This window comes from Microtus pennsylvanicus, chromosome 11 (genome assembly GCF_037038515.1).
Source record: "Microtus pennsylvanicus isolate mMicPen1 chromosome 11, mMicPen1.hap1, whole genome shotgun sequence".
In the NCBI taxonomy this organism is placed as follows: Eukaryota; Metazoa; Chordata; class Mammalia; order Rodentia; family Cricetidae; genus Microtus; species Microtus pennsylvanicus.
This window is the reverse complement of record NC_134589.1, coordinates 50,204,590-50,225,327: the sequence shown is the minus strand read 5'-3', so window position 1 is coordinate 50,225,327 and position 20,738 is coordinate 50,204,590. Positions and strand designations below refer to the sequence as shown.

Here is a 20,738-nt window from a genome sequence, read left to right as displayed (position 1 = left end):
TCTGGGTCTGAACCCTTCACGTACCTGATTGTGGTCTCTGTTGCTTGAATGAGGTCACTCTGTTACCCATTTCTTTTTCTTCCGGGTTCTTAGTAGGGATCATCACATGTGGTTTCCTGCATATAGATATGTTCTTTCCCTCAGATGTCAGGAGAAACCATGAAAACCAGGGCTGTGTACACAATATCCCAACATAAAATCCATCTCATCTGAATTTGAACTCAGTTCCATGATTTTTCTCTGGGCCAGAACACTATAAAGTCTCCATCCTCCCAGGCATCCATGGTGCTAGAACAGGGATCATCTCAACCACTGCTGCTTTGAGTGTGTTCCCCAGTGTTTACTCATTAGAAAGTTAATCCCCAGTGTCACAGTGTGACAGGATGAAGGATAAGACACAAGGAGGTCACGAGTGCTCTGCTGTCATGAAGGGGTTAATGACATCATCACAGGAGTAGACTCCTGTGCCCTGACAGGACTTGTCACAAAAGCCACCTTGGTCTCTCACTCTCAGCCCTCCCAGCAGCACAATCAGAGGGAACACGAAGAAGGATTCTTTAGATGCAGGGTCCATGCCCAGGCTCTTCCCTGTATCCAGAACTGGAAGAAATAATCTCAGTTCTTCATGTTAAGCACCAGTGTCAGACATTGTGTTATAGCCACATAAAACAAACAAACAATCACTCACCTTGAATGCTAAGCACCTAGATAGTACCTTCTAAATCCCTCTACTTTCTGTTCACAACTCCCCCCCAGACTCCACCCTTGTCCCTGGATCGAGTGAACATGGTTCCTATCCTCTGCAGCATCCTCTGTCAGGTGTCCCTACTTCTGATCTGGTCCCTTCTAGTTCATTTTCTACATAGAAGCTGAGCATAAATAAAGGGTGAGGATACTCCATCATGACCAAGGTGCTTAAACAACTCTTATTTCCTTTGGGGAGTAGCAGAAGGTTCTTAGGGTGGTTTATAGTTCTTGCTGTGGCCCCTATCTCCATCCAGGCCTTCCTATGTCACCTTTTCCTGCTCAAATCTAGACCAGTGGCTCTCAAATCCTTGCTTTAAAGTGTCACCTGGACAGGCTGCTAAGTCAGAAAGCTCCCTGAAGGAAGCTGTTCCATCTGAGATTCTGAGTCAGCAGGGATGGAGTTTAGCCTGAGAACCTGCATTTCTGTGGAAGGCTCAGGTGATGTTGAGGCAGAGCTGATGGTATCCACACGTGGTTTCTGTCCCTCATTGGAACTGCTCACTCTTTGCTTCCCTATCCCATGTTTCTTCCTGGAACTTTCTTCTTCTCCTATCAACCCCACAACTCTCATCTTTCAGAGCTCACCTTAGCTCATCTCAGCTTTGGATGAAGTCAGACAGACCACTTCTGCACTCTTAGGGTTCCCAGTACAATTTCTTTGAACTGTGGGGAATCAAGTATCCCCTCATTGCTGGACTGAGATAATGAATGTTGAACGTGTCTGCCTTGTTATCCTGTTTCCTCAGCTCCCCAAACAGTGAATGATGCACAGCGGGTCTTGCACAAATGTTTGTTTAAGGAATGGATCACTATCCTATGTAGAGACTCTCCCTTTCACATGTGGCATGGCAGCTGGGATCTTGAGCACAGATGGAATTCATGGTCATGAACTGAAATTGACTAAACTGCGAGAGCATGGGGCTTCAACACAGCCCCTGGGGGTGGAAAATGACTTTCCAGCCCTGAGGCTCTAAATCCCATAGTGCAATGTGTGTGTGTGTGTGTGTGTGTGTGTGTGTTTGTGTGTGTGTTTGTGTGTGTGTGACATTCATACACTCCTGTGTGTGAGTCTGAGTTTTAGGATTGAGACAGTGATACCCATGGTGGCTTTTGTTCCCTGAGAATTTCTGTATCTTTTGAAAGTGTAGTTTCTGTTTTCCTTGTTCCAGTGTTTTGGTTTACTGGTGCCTACCATTGTCATACTTGCTGTGCCCAGAGGACTCATCACTAACTCACCTTTTACATTATTTTTTATGATCAAAGAAATTATGTAGGCGTGTTATATAATTCTATTTTTGCTAAAAGCTAAATGAAACCTCCCCATTGGTTTCTATGGTTTCTGGTTTCTTCTTGACTCTGTTTCTCTTTCCCATCACCTCAGGATACCTGTCCCACCTCAGTCATGGACCAGCTACATGGAGGCTGAGTTGACCAGCAGGAGTTCTGTGTCCCCTCTTTACCGTGTGCTGGAGATGAGCAGTTGTGGATTCTTTGCCTCCAGGGCCCTGAGCTCCTTAATCACTGGGTCACTGAGAGGAGCCAGATCCAGCCTGCAATCACAAGAGGGAACTATTTTTCCTGGGATCCACAAAAGAATCATGAAACCTCAGGGTCCCGGATCCTTGACGCTGTTGTCTATAGATGGAAAGTGATGGGCTTTATTAAGTTTATTCTTGAGCCAAATCCAGGACAAAGGATAGAGAACAGCAGGCTTAGCAGACACAGATGTGTCTGTGACACAGTCCTAGTGGAACGTGGTCAGTATGCAGGGAGATCTGAAGCCAGGATGAGGACCTTTGGAACTTTCCAGAGCTGAAATGAGGGCTGGCCCTTTATACCCCTTCCCACAAGTCAGTCACACTGGAAATAGACTCTCCCAGGGAAGGGAACATGGACATAGATGAGTGGACTTATATTGACAATGGATCAAGAGTTGCTATCAGCATTTCCAGCAGATGGAGGTCCTGGCCATATCCTCATAGGCATTCTGGACAGAGAACCACCTCAGGCTCCTTTAGTGAAATCCCATGACCCATCAGGGCTTCAATCACTTTCTGTTCTAGAGCTTTCTCCAACTCTTCCTTTGCCTAGACTGCTGTCTCCAGGTTGGCCCAACCAAAGTCCAGTTCTCTATTAGGCCTAGGGAAAGAACTCATGGGCCATCCAATAAAGCAGACCCTCTAACAACAATACATTCCACAATACTGTTGACTCCATAGCGTTCAGCAGAGTTTGGCAATGGTGTTATGGGCTGGCGGGTGATCTTTATCTTTCTCTTCCCACACAGCTTTAGCAGGAGAGAGCCATGTGTGTTTGTGATAGTATCCCTAGGTACTAGACAAGTGCTTAGCACAGAGGGTCCTTGATATGAATGCAAATACATATATATTCATGAATGATAAATGATTGAATCACTGTCCTGGAGTAAGGCAAACTTGGGAGTCTGGTAAGGTTTATGTATTATATTATGTATTATGTATACTAATATATACATATAATATAATAATATATATGTATTATGTATATTATATAATATACAAATATATATATAATATTATTATTATGTATTAGCCTTGCTAATACATATGACTGCACAGTGCCCAGCTACCTACCTGGTATTTGTTTTTACATATGTACACTTTATGTCATTAGAATCCATGAAGTGGGTATGACATTCCACCTGATAGATGAGGAAACTGAATTTTACAGAATATGGTGACTTGCCCAAGTCTCAGGTATAAGCGGCACAACTGGTCAGGAGCCACTCTGACTATGCATTCCCCTCCCACTTCTTTTCCATATCCCGTATTCTTCACTCCCTCATGTCCCTTCTTTTGCCCCTGCCTAGAATGGAAATCCTGGGTTTTACTTACCGCAGGATTCTGAGTTTGCACGCAGGATTCCTGAGGCCCTTACAGAGCTGCCTCACACCACGGTCTCCCAGGTCATTCAGCTGCAGGTCTAGCTCAGTCAGGCTGGAGCTGGCACTGAGCACTGAGGCCAGGTCCTTACAGCATCTGGATGTGAGGCCACAGTTGATAAGCCTGCATGGGAGATGCTCACCGTCAGATTCTCCAGGGATCACAGCTCTTGGGAACTGTGCTATGGTCTCCCTTTGTGAGTCCTGGCATGCGGTGTTAGCATTGCTTAGCTTTTCTAGTGCCTTTTCTCCTCTGGGTGGATAACCCCATGCTTCCCACAGCTGAGCTGCAGAAGCATGGAGCACAGGTTGAGACCCACAGCTCTGCTGTGACTGGCCATGACAGACCTCCATGAGACCCAGGACAGCTCACCAGTGTGTTTCAAGAGTCATCTGAAGTGACATTCACCAGCCATAGAATAAGGAAATGACTCACTTGTTATGGGAAATCTTAGTAAAGATGGAGTCCATAGAAACAGAGCAGAAGGCTGGTTACAAGGAAGAGAGGAGGAGGAAATGGGGATGCCATTTCCTGTGCCTGGATCTTTCTCCCCTCTGCTTTATTTAGCCTCCTCCTCTGTGCTCTTCAGCTCCCCTGCAGCCACTTCCTCGGTATGTTTGCTCCACTGGAGCCTTCTTGGGCCTGTTGTTAGCAATAGTTAGTGGGGCTCCCTGGAGAATATCAGTATTTCATGATCTCTAAGAATAGAATACATTTTCCATTTCTTTATCATAACATTCAGGCATCTGTTATAGGTGTGGACAAGAGGGTGAATATGTGATTAAAAGAAAGCCTCACTGTAGGTCCAGCTTTTGCCTTTGCTTTCTGCCATCCATCTCTGCTTCAGGGAAGAACCCAGGCCAGACTCACCACAATGTCCTTAGTTGACATCCAGGGCATCTCAGTGTCCTACAGAGGCTCTGCACTGCACAGTAGCTCAGTGGATTTCCACTTAGGTTGAGATCCTTCAGACTTCCTGTGAACTCAAGAGTGGAGAAGAATATCTGCCAAGTGGAATTAGTGATTGGAGTACACCTGGACCTGAGGGAGAGAGATATTTGGTAGACGTGATTCATGTGCGTATGGTCTGACGTGCACAGCCTCACAGGGCAGAGTAGGTTTCTATCTGTCTGAGCACCAGGACTCAATATGCCATCCCAGGATTCACCAGCTTCTACCTGCTCCTTTGTTCCAAGATCTGGATCCTTTCCTGTGTGGTTCCTCATCTACATCCTTATCATAGCATTCAGTGTTCTCATTTTGTATCTGTTTCTGAGTCAGTCTAGTTGTGTTGGTGCCATTGTCAAAGGAGCAGCAGATTATGGTTAATATTTAAGCTGCCAACCTACCAGAAGTAAATTCTCTAAAGGGAAACCTCATTAGGCCAAGTCACGAGGCTACAGAATCTGGAATATCTTTTGCCTCTGTCTGTAAATTCACATATGCTATTGTAAATTTCCCTGCACCACAGTGTTTATCTTATGAATAAATTCTGACTTACTGGGCATTTACATCTCTGGATTGTCCTGAAGAATACTCATCTTTAAGCTGAATTGTCTAATTGATATCAGTAATTTTAGCTTATAAGAGTTTTAATGAGATTGGGGTGAGTTTCTGACCCTGCAGCGCCAACCCAGGACAGGGATCTCAGAAGTTCCTCAACCCCCTATCCTTCTTGGGCTCTCTGCAGGGCCTCTACTCCCTGCATACTGCCTCTTTCTTCCTTTCCCACCCAGCTTGCATCCAGAACCCTCCCCAATTCGGCCCCCCTGCCCTCTTTGGGCATATAACATCACCCAGCTCAGCCTGTCTGGGCACTGGGTCTGAATCCTCAGGGCAACCAAGCGGGTGGGAGTTCCTTTGTTTCTTTTTCTTTTTTTTTGTTTAAACAAGAATTTTTTTTTATTGAGAAAAGGAAAAAAAAGTTTCCCCCTCCTCCCACCCTTCTCCCCCTCCCCCACTCCTCTCCCCCTCCCTCTCCAGTCCAAAGAGCAGTCAGGGTTCCATGCCCTGTGGAAAGTCCAAAGACCTTCCCCCTCTGTCCATGTCTAGGAAGGTGAACATCCAAACTGGCTAGGGTCCCACAAAGCCAGAACATGAAGTAGGATCAAAACCCCGTGCCATTGTCCTTGGCTTCTCATCAGCCCTCATTGTTCACCATGTTCAGAGAGTCCGGTTTTATCCCATGCTTTTTCAGTCATAGTCCAGCTGGCCTTGGTCAGCTCCCAATAGATCAGCCCCACTGTCTCAGTGGGTGGGTGCACCCCTTGTGGTCCTGACTTCCTTGCTCATGTTCTCCCTCCTTCTGCTCCTCATTGGGACCTTGGGAGCTCAGTCCAGTGCTCCAGTGTGGGTCTCTGTCTCTATCTCCATCCATCACCAGATGAAGGTTCTATGGTGATATGCAAGATATTCGTCAGTATTGCTATAGGATAGGGTCGTTTCAGGTTCCGTATCCTTATCTGCCCAAGGAACTAACTGGGGACATCGCCTTGTGCTCCTGGGAGCCACTCTAGCCTGACTGCACCAAGCAAGGTAGGCACTTTGTTTACGAGCTACCCAACCAGCATGGAGACCTGATCTCGGTGCCAGGAGAGCCAGCATTGGGGAGAGCCATCATTGGGCACGGAGATCTGATCTCAGTACCAGGAGAGCCATCACTGGGGAGAGCCATCACTGGGAAGATACATCAGTAGGCAAGGAGACCTGATCCTGTAAAAGAAGATCCATAGGGGAGCATTTGGAGGAAGAGATGGGCAGGTGCCAATGCAAGAATTCACCCAACATTCTGAAAAGCAACATGAAGCCACCAGAAACTAGCAACCTCACAATGGGAGGACATGAACACCTTAATCAAGAAGAAGTAGAAAAGATTGACTTCATGAAAGTGATTGACGCCCTTAAACAGCATGTAAAGAACACCCTTATAGAAATGGATGAAAAATATAACAGAAAGTTTAAAGAATTGAATAAATCAGTGAATGATACCCTAGAAAACCAAGGAAAAACAATCAAACAGATAATGGAAACAGTTCAAGACTTGAAAACTGAAATGGAGGCAAAGAAGAAATCACAAACAGAGGGCCGACTGGACATGAAAAATTTAAGTAAATAAACAGAGACTACAGAAACAAGCATAACCAACAGAATACAAGAGTTAGAAGAAAGAATCTCAGTTTCTGAAGATACCATAGAGAAAATAAACACACTGATCAAAGAAAACAGCAAGTCCAACAATCTCTCATCACAAAACATTCAGGAAATCTGGGACACAATAAAAAGACGGAACCTAAGAATAATAGGAGTAGAAGAAGGAGAAGGAGTGCAGCTCAAAGGTCCAGAAAATATATTTAATAAAATTATAGAAGAAAACTTTCCCAACCTAAAGAAAGATATACATATGAAGGTTCAAGAAGCATACAGAACACCAAATAGGCTGGATCAAAAAAAAAAAACATCCCCTCGCCATATGATAATCAAAACACAAAGCATACAGAATAAAGAAAGAATATTAAGAGCTGCAAAGGAAAAAAGCCAAGTTACTTATAAAGGTAAACCTATCAGACTTACATCTCACTTCTCCATGGAAACCATGAAAGCAAGAAGGTCCTGGATAGATGTGCTGCAGAAACTGAGAGACCATGGATGCAAGCCCAGACTACTATACCCAGCCAAGCTTTCGTTCACTATAAATGGAGAAAATAAAATTTTCCAGGATAAAAAAAATTTAAACAATACGTAGCCACAAATCCAGCCTTACAGAAAGTAATAGAAGGAAAATCACTAACCAAGGAGTCCAACAATGACCACAATAACTCAGACATCTAGAGACCCTTCACCAACACTACTCAAAGAAGGGAAACACACAAACTCTATGACTAAAAAAGTGACCGGAGTTAACAACCACTGGTCATTAATATCACTTAATGTCAATGGACTCAACTCACCTATAAAAAGGCACAGGCTAAGAGATTGGATCGGAAAACAGGATCCAACATTCTGCTGTTTCCAAGAAACACACCTCAACCACAAAGACAGGCACCTACTCAGAGTAAAGGGCTGGGAAAAGGCTTATCAAGGAAATGGACCTAAGAAACAAGCAGGTGTGGCCATACTAATCTCTAACAAAGTTGACTTCAAACTTAAATCAATAGGAAGAGATGGAGAGGGGCATTTTATACTCATAACAGGAACAGTTCATCAGGATAAAGTCTCAATCCTGATTATCTATGCCCCTAATATAAAAGCACCCACATACATAAGAGAAACATTGCTAAAACTCAAGGCAGCCATCAAACCGCACACACTAATAGTAGAAGACTTCAACACTCCTCTTTCACCAATGGACAGGTCAATCAGACAGAAACCTAACAGAGAAATAAGAGAATTAATGGAGGTATTGAAACAAATGGACTTAACAGACATCTATAGAACATTCCATCCAAATAGGAAAGAATACACCTTCTTCTCTGCAGCTCATGGAACCTTCTCGAAAATCGACCACATACTCAGTAACAAAGCAAACATCCACAGTTACAAAAAAATATTAGTAACCACCTGTGTCTTATCAGATCACCATGGATTAAAGTTAGAATTCAACAACAATGCTACCCCCAGAAAGCCTACAAATTCAAGGAAACTGAACAGTCAACTACTGAACCACATCTGGGTCAAGGAAGAAATCAATAAAGAAATTAAAGTCTTCCTTGAATTCAATGAAAATAAAGAAAAAACATACTCGAACTTATGGGACGCTATGAAAGCAGTCCTAAGAGGAAAGTTCATAGCACTAAGTGCCCCCTTAAAGAAAGCAGAGAAAGCACACATTGGAGACTTAACAGCCCACCTGAAAGCTCTAGAAAAAAAAGAAGCAGACTCACCTAGGAGGAGTAGAAGACTGGAAATAATCAAACTGAGGGCTGAAATCAACAAAACAGAAAAACAGAAAACAATCCAAAGAATCAATGAAACAAAAAGCTGGTTCCTGGAGAAAATCAACAAGATTGACAAACCCCTATCCAAACTAATCAAACGGCAGAGAGCGAATTTGCAAATTAATAAGATCAGAAATGAAAAGGGGACATAACCACAGACACAGAAGAAATTCAGAGAATCATTAGATTTTACTACAAAAGCATGTATAACACAAAACTGGAAAATGTATAGGAAATGGACACTTTTTAAGATAAGTATCATATACCAAAGTTAAACCAGGACCAGCTGAACAATCTAAATAGAACTGTTAGTAGCGAAGAATTAGAAGCGGTTATCAAAAACCTCCCTACCAAAAAAAGCCCAGGAACAGATGGTTTCAATGCGGAATTCTACTAGAACTTCCAAGAAGAGCTGATACCTATTCTCCTTAATGTATTTCACAATATAGAAACAGAAGAGTCATTGCCAAATTCCTTTTATGAAGCTACAGTTACTCAGATACCAAAACCGCACAAAGACTCAACCAAGAAAGAGAATTATAGGCCAATCTCACTCATGAACATCGACGCAAAAATCCTCAACAAAATACTGAAAACCGAATCCAAGAACACATTAGAAAAATTATCCATTATGATCAAGTAGGCTTCATCCCAGAGATGCAGGGCTGGTTCAATATACGAAAATCTATCAATGTAATCCATCATATAAATAAACTGAAAGAAAAAAACCATATGATCATTTCATTAGATGCTGAACAAGCCTTTGACAAAATTCAACATCCCTTTATGATAAAAGTATTGGAGAGATTAGGGATACAAGGGTCATACCTAAATATAATAAAAGCTATATACAGCAAGCCGACAGCAAACATCAAATTAAATGGAGAAAAACTCAGAGCCATCCCACTAAACTCAGGAACACGACAAGGCTGTCCACTCTCGCCATACCTCTTCAATATAGTGCTTCAAGTTCTAGCAATAGCAATAAGACAACATAAGGGAATCAAGGGGATTCGAATTGGGAAGGAAGAGGTTAAACTTTCATTATTTGCAGATAATATGATAGTGTACATAAGCGACCCCCAAAACTCCACCAAAGAACTTTTACAGCTGATAAACACCTTCAGTAATGTGGCCAGATACAAGATCAACTCCAAAAAACTCAGTCGTCCTCTTATACACAAAGGATATGGAAGCAGAGAGGGAAATCAGAGAAGCTCCACCTTTCACGATAGCCACAAACAGCATAAAATATCTTGGGGTAACTCTAAACAAGGAAGTGAAAGATCTATTTGACAAAAACTTTAAGGCATTGAAGAAAGAAATTGAGGAGTATACCAGAAAATGGAAGGGCCTCCCTTGCTCTTGGATTGGGAGGATCAACATAGTAAAAATGGCAATTCTACCAAAGGCGATTTATAGATTCAATGCAATCCCCATCAAAGTCCCATCAAAATTCTTCACAGATGTTGAGAGGAAAATAATCAACTTTATATGGAAAAACAAAAAACCCAGGATAGCCAAAGCAATCCTATACAATAAAGGATTGTCTGGAGGCATTACCATCCCTGACTTCAAACTCTATTACAGAGCTACAGTGATGAAAACAGTGTGGTACTGGCATAAAAACAGAGAAGTCGACCAATGGAATCGTATAGAAGACCCGAATTTTAACCCACAAACCTATGAACACCTCATTTTCGATAAAGGAGCTAAAAGTATACAATGGAAGAAAGAAAGCATCTTCAACAAATGGTGCTGGCACAACTGGATGTCAACCTGTAGAAGAATGAAAATAGACCCATATCTATCACCGTGCACAAAACTCAAGTCCAAATGGATTAAAGAACTCAATATCAGCTCAAAAACACTGAACCTGATAGAAGAGAAAGTGGGAAATACCCTACAACAGATGGGCACAGGTGATCGCTTCTTAGGTATAACCCCAGCAGCACAGACATTAAGGACAACATTGAATAAATGGGACCTACTAAAACTGAGAAGCTTCTGTAAAGCAAAGGACACTGTCACTAAGACACAAAGGTAACCTATTGACTGGGAGAGGATCTTCACCACCCCCGCAACAGTCAAAGGTCTGATCTCCAAAATATATAGAGAACTCAAGAAACTAGACTTTCAAATGCTAATTAACCCAATTAAAAAAATGGGGCACTGAACTGAACAGAGAATTCTCAACAGAAGAAGTTTAAATGGCCAAAAGACACTTAAGGTCATGCTCAACCTCCTTAGCAATCAGAGAAATGCAAATCAAAACAACTTTGAGATATCATCTTACACCTGTCAGAATGGCTAAAGTCAAAAACACCAAGGATAGCCTTTGCTGGTGAGGCTGTGGAGGAAGGGGTACCCTCATCCATTGCTGGTGGGAATGCAATCTTGTGCAACCACTTTGGAAATCAGTGTTTCGGTTTCTCAGGAAATTCGGGATCAACCTACCCCTGGACCCAGCAACACCACTCTTGGGCATATACCCAAGAGATGCCCTATCATATGACAAAAGCATTTGTTCAACTATGTTCATAGCGGTATTATTTGTAATAGCCAGAACCTGGAAACAACCTAGATGCCCTTCAATGGAAGAATGGATGAAGAAAGTGTGGAATATCTACATATTAGAGTATATGCTGCGGTAAAAAACAATGACTTCTCGAATTTTGCATGCAAATGGGTGGAAATAGAAAACACTATACTTAGTGAGGTAACCCAGACCCAAAAAGAAGAACATGGGATGTACTCACTCATAATTGGTTTCTAGCCATAAATAAGGGTCACGGAGTCTACAATTGATGAACCTAAAGAAGCTAAGTAAGAAGGTGAGCCCAAGGAAAAACATATAGTTATCCTCTTGGCTATGGGAAGTAGACACAATTGCTGGGGAGAAAATTGGGATCTTGGGGGTGGGGTGGGATGGGGGTAAGGGGAGATGGGGAGAGAAAAGGGAGAAGGGGAGGATGGGGGGAACTTGGGGAAAAAGGAGGATTGGGATAAAGGAAGGTTGGATAGGGGAGCACGGAAGCACAATTCTTAGTTAAGGGAGCCACTTTAGGGTGGGCAAGAGACTTGACCCTAGAGGGGCTCCCAGGTGCCCAAGCTGAGGTCCCCAGTTATTTCCTTGGGCAGCTGAGGATAGGGAACCTGAAATGACCCTAGCCTATAACAATACTGACGAATATCTTGCATATCATCATAGAACCTTCATCTGGCGATGGATGGAGATAGAGACAGAGACCCACACTGGAGCACTGGACTGAGCTCCCAAGGTCCCAATGAGGAGCAGAAGGAGGGAGAACATGAGCAAAGAAGTCAGGACCACGAGGGGTGCACCCACCCACTGAGACAGTGGAGCTGATCTACTGGGAGCTCACCAAGGCCATCTGGGCTGTTACCGAAAAAGCATGGGATAAAACTGGACTCTCTGAACATGGCGAACAATGAGGGCTGATGAGACGCCAAGGACAATGGCACGGGTTTTGATCCTACGTAATGTGCTGGCTTGGTGGGAGCCTAGCCAGTTTGGATGTTCACCTTCCTAGATATGGACGGAGGGGGGAGGACCTAGGACTTACCACAGGGCAGGGAACCCTGACTGCTCTTTGGACTGGAGAGGGAGGGGGAGAGGAGGGGGGGAGGGGGAGAAGGGTGGGAGGACGGGGAGGAAAATGGGAGGCTGGGAGGAGGCAGAAACTTTTTTTTTCTCAATAAAAATTTAAAAAAAAGAAAAAAAAAGAAAATTTGCATATATGCCATACATCTGGAACGAACATCTGGAACGAACATCTGGATCGCACACCTGGAATGAACATCTGGATCGAACATCTGGATCGCACACCTGGAATGAACATCTGGATCGCACATCTGGATTACACATCTGGAATGACCATCTGGATCGCACATCTGGATCACACATCCGTGATGACCATCTGGATCACACATCTGGATCGCACATCTGGAATGAACATCTGGCTTGCACATCTGGATCGGACATCTGGAAAGAACATCTGGATCGTGCATCTGGAATGAACATCTGGATCGCACATCTGGAATGAACATCTGGATCGCACATCTGGACCGCACATCTGGATTGAACATCTGGATCGCACATCTGGAATGAACATCTGGATCGCACATCTGGAATGAACATCTGGATCGCACATCTGGACCGCACATCTGGATTGAACATCTGGAACGCACATCTGGAATGTACATCTGGATCAAACATCTGGATCGCACATCTGAATCAAACATCTGGATCGCACATCTGGAATGAACATCCGGATCACACATCCGGATCACACATCTGGATCGCACATGTGGATCGCACATGTGGATTGAACATCTGAAATGACCATCTGGATCAAACATCTGGATCGCACATTTGGAATGAACATCTGGATCGCACATCTGGACCGCACATCTGGATTGAACATCTGGATCGCACATCTGGATCGTGCATCTGGAATGAACATCTGGATCGCACATCTGGAATGAACATCTGGATCGCACATCTGGACCGCACATCTGGATTGAACATCTGGATCGCACATCTGGAATGAACATCTGGATTGCACATCTGGATCGCACATCTGGGTCGAACATCTGGATCACACATCTGGTATGAACATCTGGATCAAACATCTGGATCGCACATCTGGAATGAACATCCGGATCACACATCTGGATCGCACATCTGGATTGCACACCTGGATCGAACATCTGAAGTGAACATCTGGATCGCACATCTGGACCGCACATCTGGATTGAACATCTGGATCGCACATCTGGATCGTGCATCTGGAATGAACATCTGGATCGCACATCTGGAATGAGCATCTGGACCGCACATCTGGACCGCACATCTGGATTGAACATCTGGATCGCACATCTGGAATGAACATCTGGAACGCACATCTGGATCGCACATCTGGATCAAACATCTGCATCGCACATCTGGGTCGAACATCTGGATCACACATCTGGTATGAACATCTGGATCAAACATCTGGATCGCACATCTGGAATGAACATCCGGATCACACATCTGGATCACACATCTGGAATGAACATCTGGATCGTACATCTGGATTGCACACCTGGATCGAACATCTGAAGTGAACATCTGGATCGCACATCTGGAAAGAACATCTGAATCGAACATCTGGATTGCACACCTGGATCGAACATCTGGATTGCACATCTGGATCGAACATCTGGATCACACATCCGTAATGACCATCTGGATCGCACATCTGGTTCGCACATCTGGATTGAACATCTGAAATGACCATCTGGATTGCACATCTGGATCACACATATCTGAAAATTAAAGATCATCATTAGAGTCAGAAGTTTGAGTATAAGAAAGCACAGCAGAGACTTCTCTAATGGTACAATTTCCTGTCTCTTCTCTAAGTAAACAGGGAACTACTTCACCATGCCATTGTAATGGCAATCCCAGGGACCAGTCATGTCCATTGTGACTAGAGTTACTGATACACGAGGAGAAGGCAATAATGACTCTGACTCACAAACCTAAATCCTCAGGACAGGTGTGGATTGAAGGCTGGAGGCTCCCTGAAAGATTATTTGTATGATTCTTGTATGGTCAGTCAGAGTTTGTGAAAAGTCTGTTGTTTTTAGATTATTCTCCCACAATATAAAAACCAAGTAACCCAAGAGTCTAATAAAATATAGTTCATATTAAAAAAAAGAAGTAAAACCAATAAATTGAAGACAAAAATTATTCAAATTAGGTTTTGAAACTAATATTTAAATTTTAAATATTTTAAATTTAATTTTAAAACATATTTTTATCTTAAAAGATTTTATTTATCAATGGGATTGTATATATACCAAGTGTGTGCAGAAGCCTATAGGCGTCAGTCAGAAAAGGACATGAAATTCTCTGGTTCTAGAATTATAGGCAGTTGTGCCAATCTGCTTACAACTCTGTATTAATTCACCCAGTTTTAGGCAGGATAGGTCATATTATGTCATTTAAAGCTCACGGGATTACTGATTTTTTTCCATTGCCAAGAATCTTGTAAATGTTATATAAAAATCTTTTATTTTATATGCCAACTAAGAAGGTAAAATAAAAAAATAGCTGGATTTGTGATACAGATGTTGAGATATACAAATCCTACACTAATAAAAAATAAAAAAAATAAAATACATAAAATAGTACATTAAAATCTATTTAATATAAAATAAGGTGTCCAGGAAGGAGCAGAAGTATCAAAAATGTCTTATCAAGCTGGATGTGGTGCTTACACTTTTAACCCCAGCACTTTGGAGGCAGCTGACATTTGTGTTTGTGGTCAGTCTATTCTACAGAGTGAATCCCAGAGTAGCCAGGGCTATACAGACACACCACATCTTGAAAAACAAAAACAAAAGTAAACAAACAAAAAGTTTTTATCTAGGCTGGCAATGAAATAAAGGCACAAGTTATAATCAAACAAAATGCAAAATTAACTTTTTTGTCAACAAATCAGGCAACTTGCTTGGAGTTGAGAAATACCCAAGAAAGCATAAAATTTTTAACGACTCCAATTGAACACAAGATCTGAGGATAACATGTGCATAATTTGAACCAGGAATTATAAATCTAACCCAATTGAAATTACATGCCAAGATGACTTCATTGGACAGTTCTATCAAATACTGAAGAAATGACAATAATCATGGCTAATTTCCTTGGAAAATCTATAATTGGAGATGAAAAGGATATCCTTTATGAATACAGATACAAAACCTCCCTAAATATTAGCAAATCTAATCTAACCACATATAAATATAGTTATTATGAAGACAAATGGGACTTACCTTGTGAGCATCTGAGACTTACCATGAAAAGGAAAGTGAGTCTCATTTAAATGTTATTAACACAGTTTACAATATTAATAAACCAAAGGGCAAAGTTCCACAATTCCCTCAGCAGGCTGCCAATTGATAGAATCAACAATAATAGTAAAAATTTCTGGAGCAAGTTACTAACTGACAAAAATCAAAACCAAGGATAAAAACAATCTGCAAACAGCTAACGGGTTCACTCCATTCTTTTAAATGTGGCACCTTTGAGCAAACATGATGAAAGCTACCTTGCATTTGCATCTATGCTGGGGAACAAGCCAGGGTACCCCTCACTCTTTCAATCTCTATCCTGTTCTGAGTTGCTTTACATTAGCTGAAATGAACTGAAAAACAAAATCCAGGCTGTAAATAAAGAACAACTGGCATTTACAGGTCACATGACTCTGAATATAATGCCAATTCTCAACACATGTACAGCTAATAGATGTGTTCAGATTTCCAAATTCAATATTCATATATTACAGTAAAGGATGAAAGTATGTTTTAAAAAAGATTCAATTATGATACTTTAAAAATAAAATGTACGTGAAATTTTTAAAATGTTAAAGTATAAAAAGTTCTATATTTTTCTCATATCAAGTAGAGCATAATATATCTGGGGATGTGGAAATTCTCGAACTCACCAAGGCCAGCTGGCCTGGGTCTGAAAAAGCATGGGATAAATCCGGACTAGCTGAACATAGAGGACAATGAGGAATACTGAGAACTCAAGAACAATCGCAGTGGGTTTTTGATCCTACTGCACGTACTGGCTTTGGGGGAGCCTAGGCAGTTTGGATGCTCACCTTAGGAGACCTGGATAGAGGTGGGCGGTCCTTGGGCTTCCCACAGGTCAGGGAACCCTGATTGCTCTTTGAGCAGATGAGGGAGGGTGACTTGATCGGGGGAGGGGGAGGGAAATGGGAGGCGGTTGCGGGGAGGAGGCAGAAATCCTTAATAAATAAATAAATAAAAAATAAAAAAAGAAAAATAAACAAAACTGTAAAACCTATACTTTTTATTTTTTTGTAAATTGACAACAAAATAATAGCAATCAAAACATGGTGTATTGGCATAAAAGATATATGATCAATGAAATATAATTAGTTTAGCACCATGTCCTAAAATTTATGGCCTCTTTACAAAAAGATATTGTAAATGATAATCAAGTTACAATCCATAGACCCAGAGAGCTCAGGTAAAGAGGAGCTCTCCAGGGGGACACATGGATCTCCCAGGAAAGGAGAAATAGAATATATTTTGCTCCTGATCTGAGGGCAGTTGGAGAAAAGAGGGGGTACCATGGGGGAGAGATAGAATGGAGGGAAAGAGTCAAGGGATAGATGACTGAAACTGGGGAGCTTTGGGAGGGGGGGCAATGTGAAAACCCAGTGCCATGGAAACTTCCTGGAATCTATGAGAGTGATGCCAGTGAGGACTTCTGGTAACATTAGATATGGTTTGTCAACTGGTCATCGCTTGTTGCTAGGTATTCAGTTGAAATTTTAGCCAACAGGGTCTTGTCAAGATCCTCAAACAACCCAAGCTGATGCTGGGAAAGAAGACAGTTCTCTGAAAACTGACAGCAAGGGTCCAATCACCAAGTACAAAATCTGCACAGCCCAATCTCACTTAACGTAGAGAGGTCAAGCTGGTGCCTTCACCCCAATGTGTGGAAATGTATTCTGCAGTCTACCAAAAGACAGATCTGGACATCAACCCAGCCACACACCTTTGGCCTACAATCTATCCTGCCAGCAAGATGTGCTGGGGCAATGATAGCACAAAACTTGTGGCAGAGGGCAATCAATGTCTGATTTAACTTGAAGTTCACACGACACGAGGAAGCCCATGCCTAACAATGCTTGGACAGCCAGCACAGGAGACTGGAAAGCCAAGGAACCTAGGGTAAAAGCAAACATGACAGGAAAAAAATTCAATGAAAGTGGTCCTAATGGTATTCTGCTTTACTAATAGATCGGTGCCTTTTCATTATCATCAGAGAGGCTTCCTCTTGCAGCAGATGGGGAAAATGCAGGGACCCTCAGCCAGACATTATACAGAGAGACTCTAAAGTGGAGGTCTCCATCAGGTCCCTACACTTGGAGCTCATGGAAACACATGGAAGAAAGAGCACAAAGATTCAAGGAATCAGAGTGATGAAGGACTTCATAAAGAAACAGCCCACTGAAGCAATTAAGCAGGGTACGTTAGTTTTATTTTAAAGATAATATAAATGATAATCAAGCTATAATCCATAGACTCATAGAGGTCAGGTAAAGAGGGGCTCTCCAGGGGGACATAGAGTCTCCAGGGCTCATAGAATTTGAAACTGCAAGCCCAGGGTCTAAAGGGACCACACCGGGTCATCTGCATATACATTGGGACTGTTAGATTGGTGTTTTGTGGGACTCCTATGGGACTGGGTGTATCTCTGACTCTTTTACCTATTCTTTACTCCTTTTCTCCTGTTGGGTTGCCTTGTACAGCCTTGGTGTGAGGACTTTTGCTTTGTTTTATTGTATTTTTTTTGAAAATAGGACTGTTACATTTTTTGATTCTTTTTATCATTTTTATTGATATTTATATTTTTTTACTCCCTTTCCTTTCTCTCCCCTCCACTTCTACCCTCTCCCATGGTACCTGTCCTCCCAATTTACTCATGAAATATAGATTAGGTACATGTATGTCTCTCTTAGGGTCCTCTTTGTTGTCCAGGTTCTCTGGGATTGTGATGTGTAGGCTGGTTTTCTTTGAGAAATTAGAATTCTATACCCTAAAGGTCATTGGATAGTGAGCGGTGAATGTTAGAGAAAGGACACAAAAACTAAATCACCAGGCTAGGAGGTCCAATACTCTATCAGCCAGCCCTAAACACAGGTTCTGAGAGAGTTTAGAAGTGGGGGCTAAGTAGTGTCTATAAAATGATGGAAGAAATTTCATCAGAAATAACAAAAATATGTTCCAATAGTGAATAGGCTCATTAATCATTCTATGTACTGAGTGAAAACAGACTTCCGTGGAACAAGCTCTTTTACTTTGTGGGTATTTTGTAACTATAGGGGCAGAAATATCCACAGACAGGCAAGTAGATACAGATTGATTCATAACAAGATTTTAAAAACAATGGATCATTAGTGACTACACACCTTAATCACAGCCTCAGAATCTGGGAAACAATGTATTAATTCTTCCACAATTAATTATATCTGACCTGAAAGTTTATTTCCACCCAAAGTATTAATTATGAAACTAATTAAGACATTGTCAGACTGAATTCTTTGAATTTTTTATGTTTCGTGTAACCTTTTCCTTGGAGAACCACAAAAGGAGATGCTTTGCCAAATTGAGGGAGAGAACTAAGAGAAAGGAAGATAAAGAGTTCAGTTAATAGGGAATGCAGCATGGCAGAAGCAGCTGGCTCCTCGGGATCCAGTCGGTGCTAACAGGATGTTATTCCACTAGTGAAGCACCTCCTGTGGCCAGTTAGAGCTGCCCATATCTCTGTGACACAGAATAGAAATGCCAAACAAGGTAGAGAGGAAGAGTCAAAAGAAGAGGCTGATATTAGAGATAGCCCCCTGACATCTCCTAGAGACCGACGCTCTCCAGCCAAGCCCCCAGCACCCACAGCTCCATCAACTCCCATGAATTTATGCAAACTTTGCATTCATAAATGGTTTATGGTGTTCATTAGAGCAAGTCCTTCCTATAGTCTTCTTTGGAAACATGCTTACAAGCCAAGAGGTGAATTCCTGGGATTTTCTCAAGGCTATTAAGGTAATAATGAGCATTAACCATCACTACCAAAAAATATTTGCATATGTCTTTTTCCACTTAACCTGAAGTTCTCAGGCTCCATCTGTGTAGTAGTGTGTATAGGAAATCCTTTCTCTTGGTTCTTCATAGTATCCCACTATCACATTTTGGTTATTAAGTGGATGAATATTTAATTATTTTCTTATTGAGTTTTGTGGATAATTCAACTAAGGACATTAGAGTTAATGTCTCTTGCCTAGAAATACATTCTCCTTTGTATGAGCATATATTCAGAAATACATATGTACAGTAGTGGTTAGGTTATTTGGAAAACAAATCTATAGTGAACTTTGTGAGAAACTGCCAAGTTTGTTTTCTAATTGTATATAAAGCTATGCAATATATTGAGATCTATTGTAGAAACTTTGTGGCTAGTAGAATACCAGCCTCCATACCAACAATGGGTGGAGGAATCCAATTTCTCCATAACTTCAGAAATACCTATCAGGTTAATTGTGAAGGCACCACTTTATATTTAATAAGTATGAGACTGAGCATTTCTTCATGTGATCAATATTTATCTTTATATCTTTGGATAAGTGCTTATACAAATATGTTGCAATATTTGGGAGGAGGAACAATTTCCTTATCAATAATTTTTAAGGTATATGTATTCTCCTCAATACAAGCCCTGTATCAGAAATATGACTTGAAAATATTTTTAACCCATGTGTTAAATGTTTCTTTATTTTACGGTATGTTTAAAGTGAACTTCTATAATTCAGATAACATCTGAACACAAGTGCAAACAGGTTCATAAAAGAAATACTACTATAGTTTAAATCACACATTGACTCTCACAGAGTGATAGTGGGAAATTTCAATATCCCATTTTCACCATTAGACAAGTCATCCAGACAAAAACTAAACAGAAAAATGTTGAGCCTCACAAACATAAATCAAATGTAGCTAACAGATATTTACAGAACATTTCACTGAAACACAAAAAATTAGACTTTCTTCTTAGCAACTCAGAAAACTTTCTCTATTGACCACATTCTTGGACACAAGGCAAGTTTCAGCAAACACAACCAAACTGAGATAGCACCCTGAATCCTATCTGCCCAAACTGAATTAAAGCTGCATATCAGCAACATGAACTACAGAAGGCTTCCAAACTCATGGAACCAAACAACTCACTACCATATGATGACATTCATTGGAACAATAACTTACTTGTTGTCAACCTAAGAAATATTTGCATTCATTAGGTTTATATTTCCCTCACAGTTTCTTACGGAAATTTCATAGTTTAGCTAACATATTCAGGATGGTGATATATTTTGAGTTGATTTTATAATTAAATTGTGAGCTAAAGGTCTAATTTCACTAACTTCATGTTTCCTTTGACTTACTATTTCTAGAAGATAATGTCCTGGGGCCCATCCCCTTTGGATTACCTAAATCCCTATTTTGGGGGATCACAGCAAGACTGAGTCTGTGA

At 41.5% G+C, this 20,738-nt stretch overlaps 1 protein-coding gene across 1 annotated transcript in view; it reads right to left on the bottom strand.

The window, feature by feature from the left end:
- The window catches only part of LOC142860485 (NACHT, LRR and PYD domains-containing protein 1a-like), a 116,517-nt gene that overhangs the window by 14,005 nt on the left and 81,774 nt on the right, over positions 1-20,738 (bottom strand). The window contains exons 5-8 of the mRNA XM_075991811.1: positions 4,539-4,709; positions 3,621-3,791; positions 2,208-2,297; positions 25-116 (exon numbers count right to left, since the gene is read on the bottom strand). Coding sequence (XP_075847926.1) covers positions 25-116; positions 2,208-2,297; positions 3,621-3,791; positions 4,539-4,709 — 524 coding nt within the window. The remainder of the gene's footprint in view (positions 1-24; positions 117-2,207; positions 2,298-3,620; positions 3,792-4,538; positions 4,710-20,738) is intronic.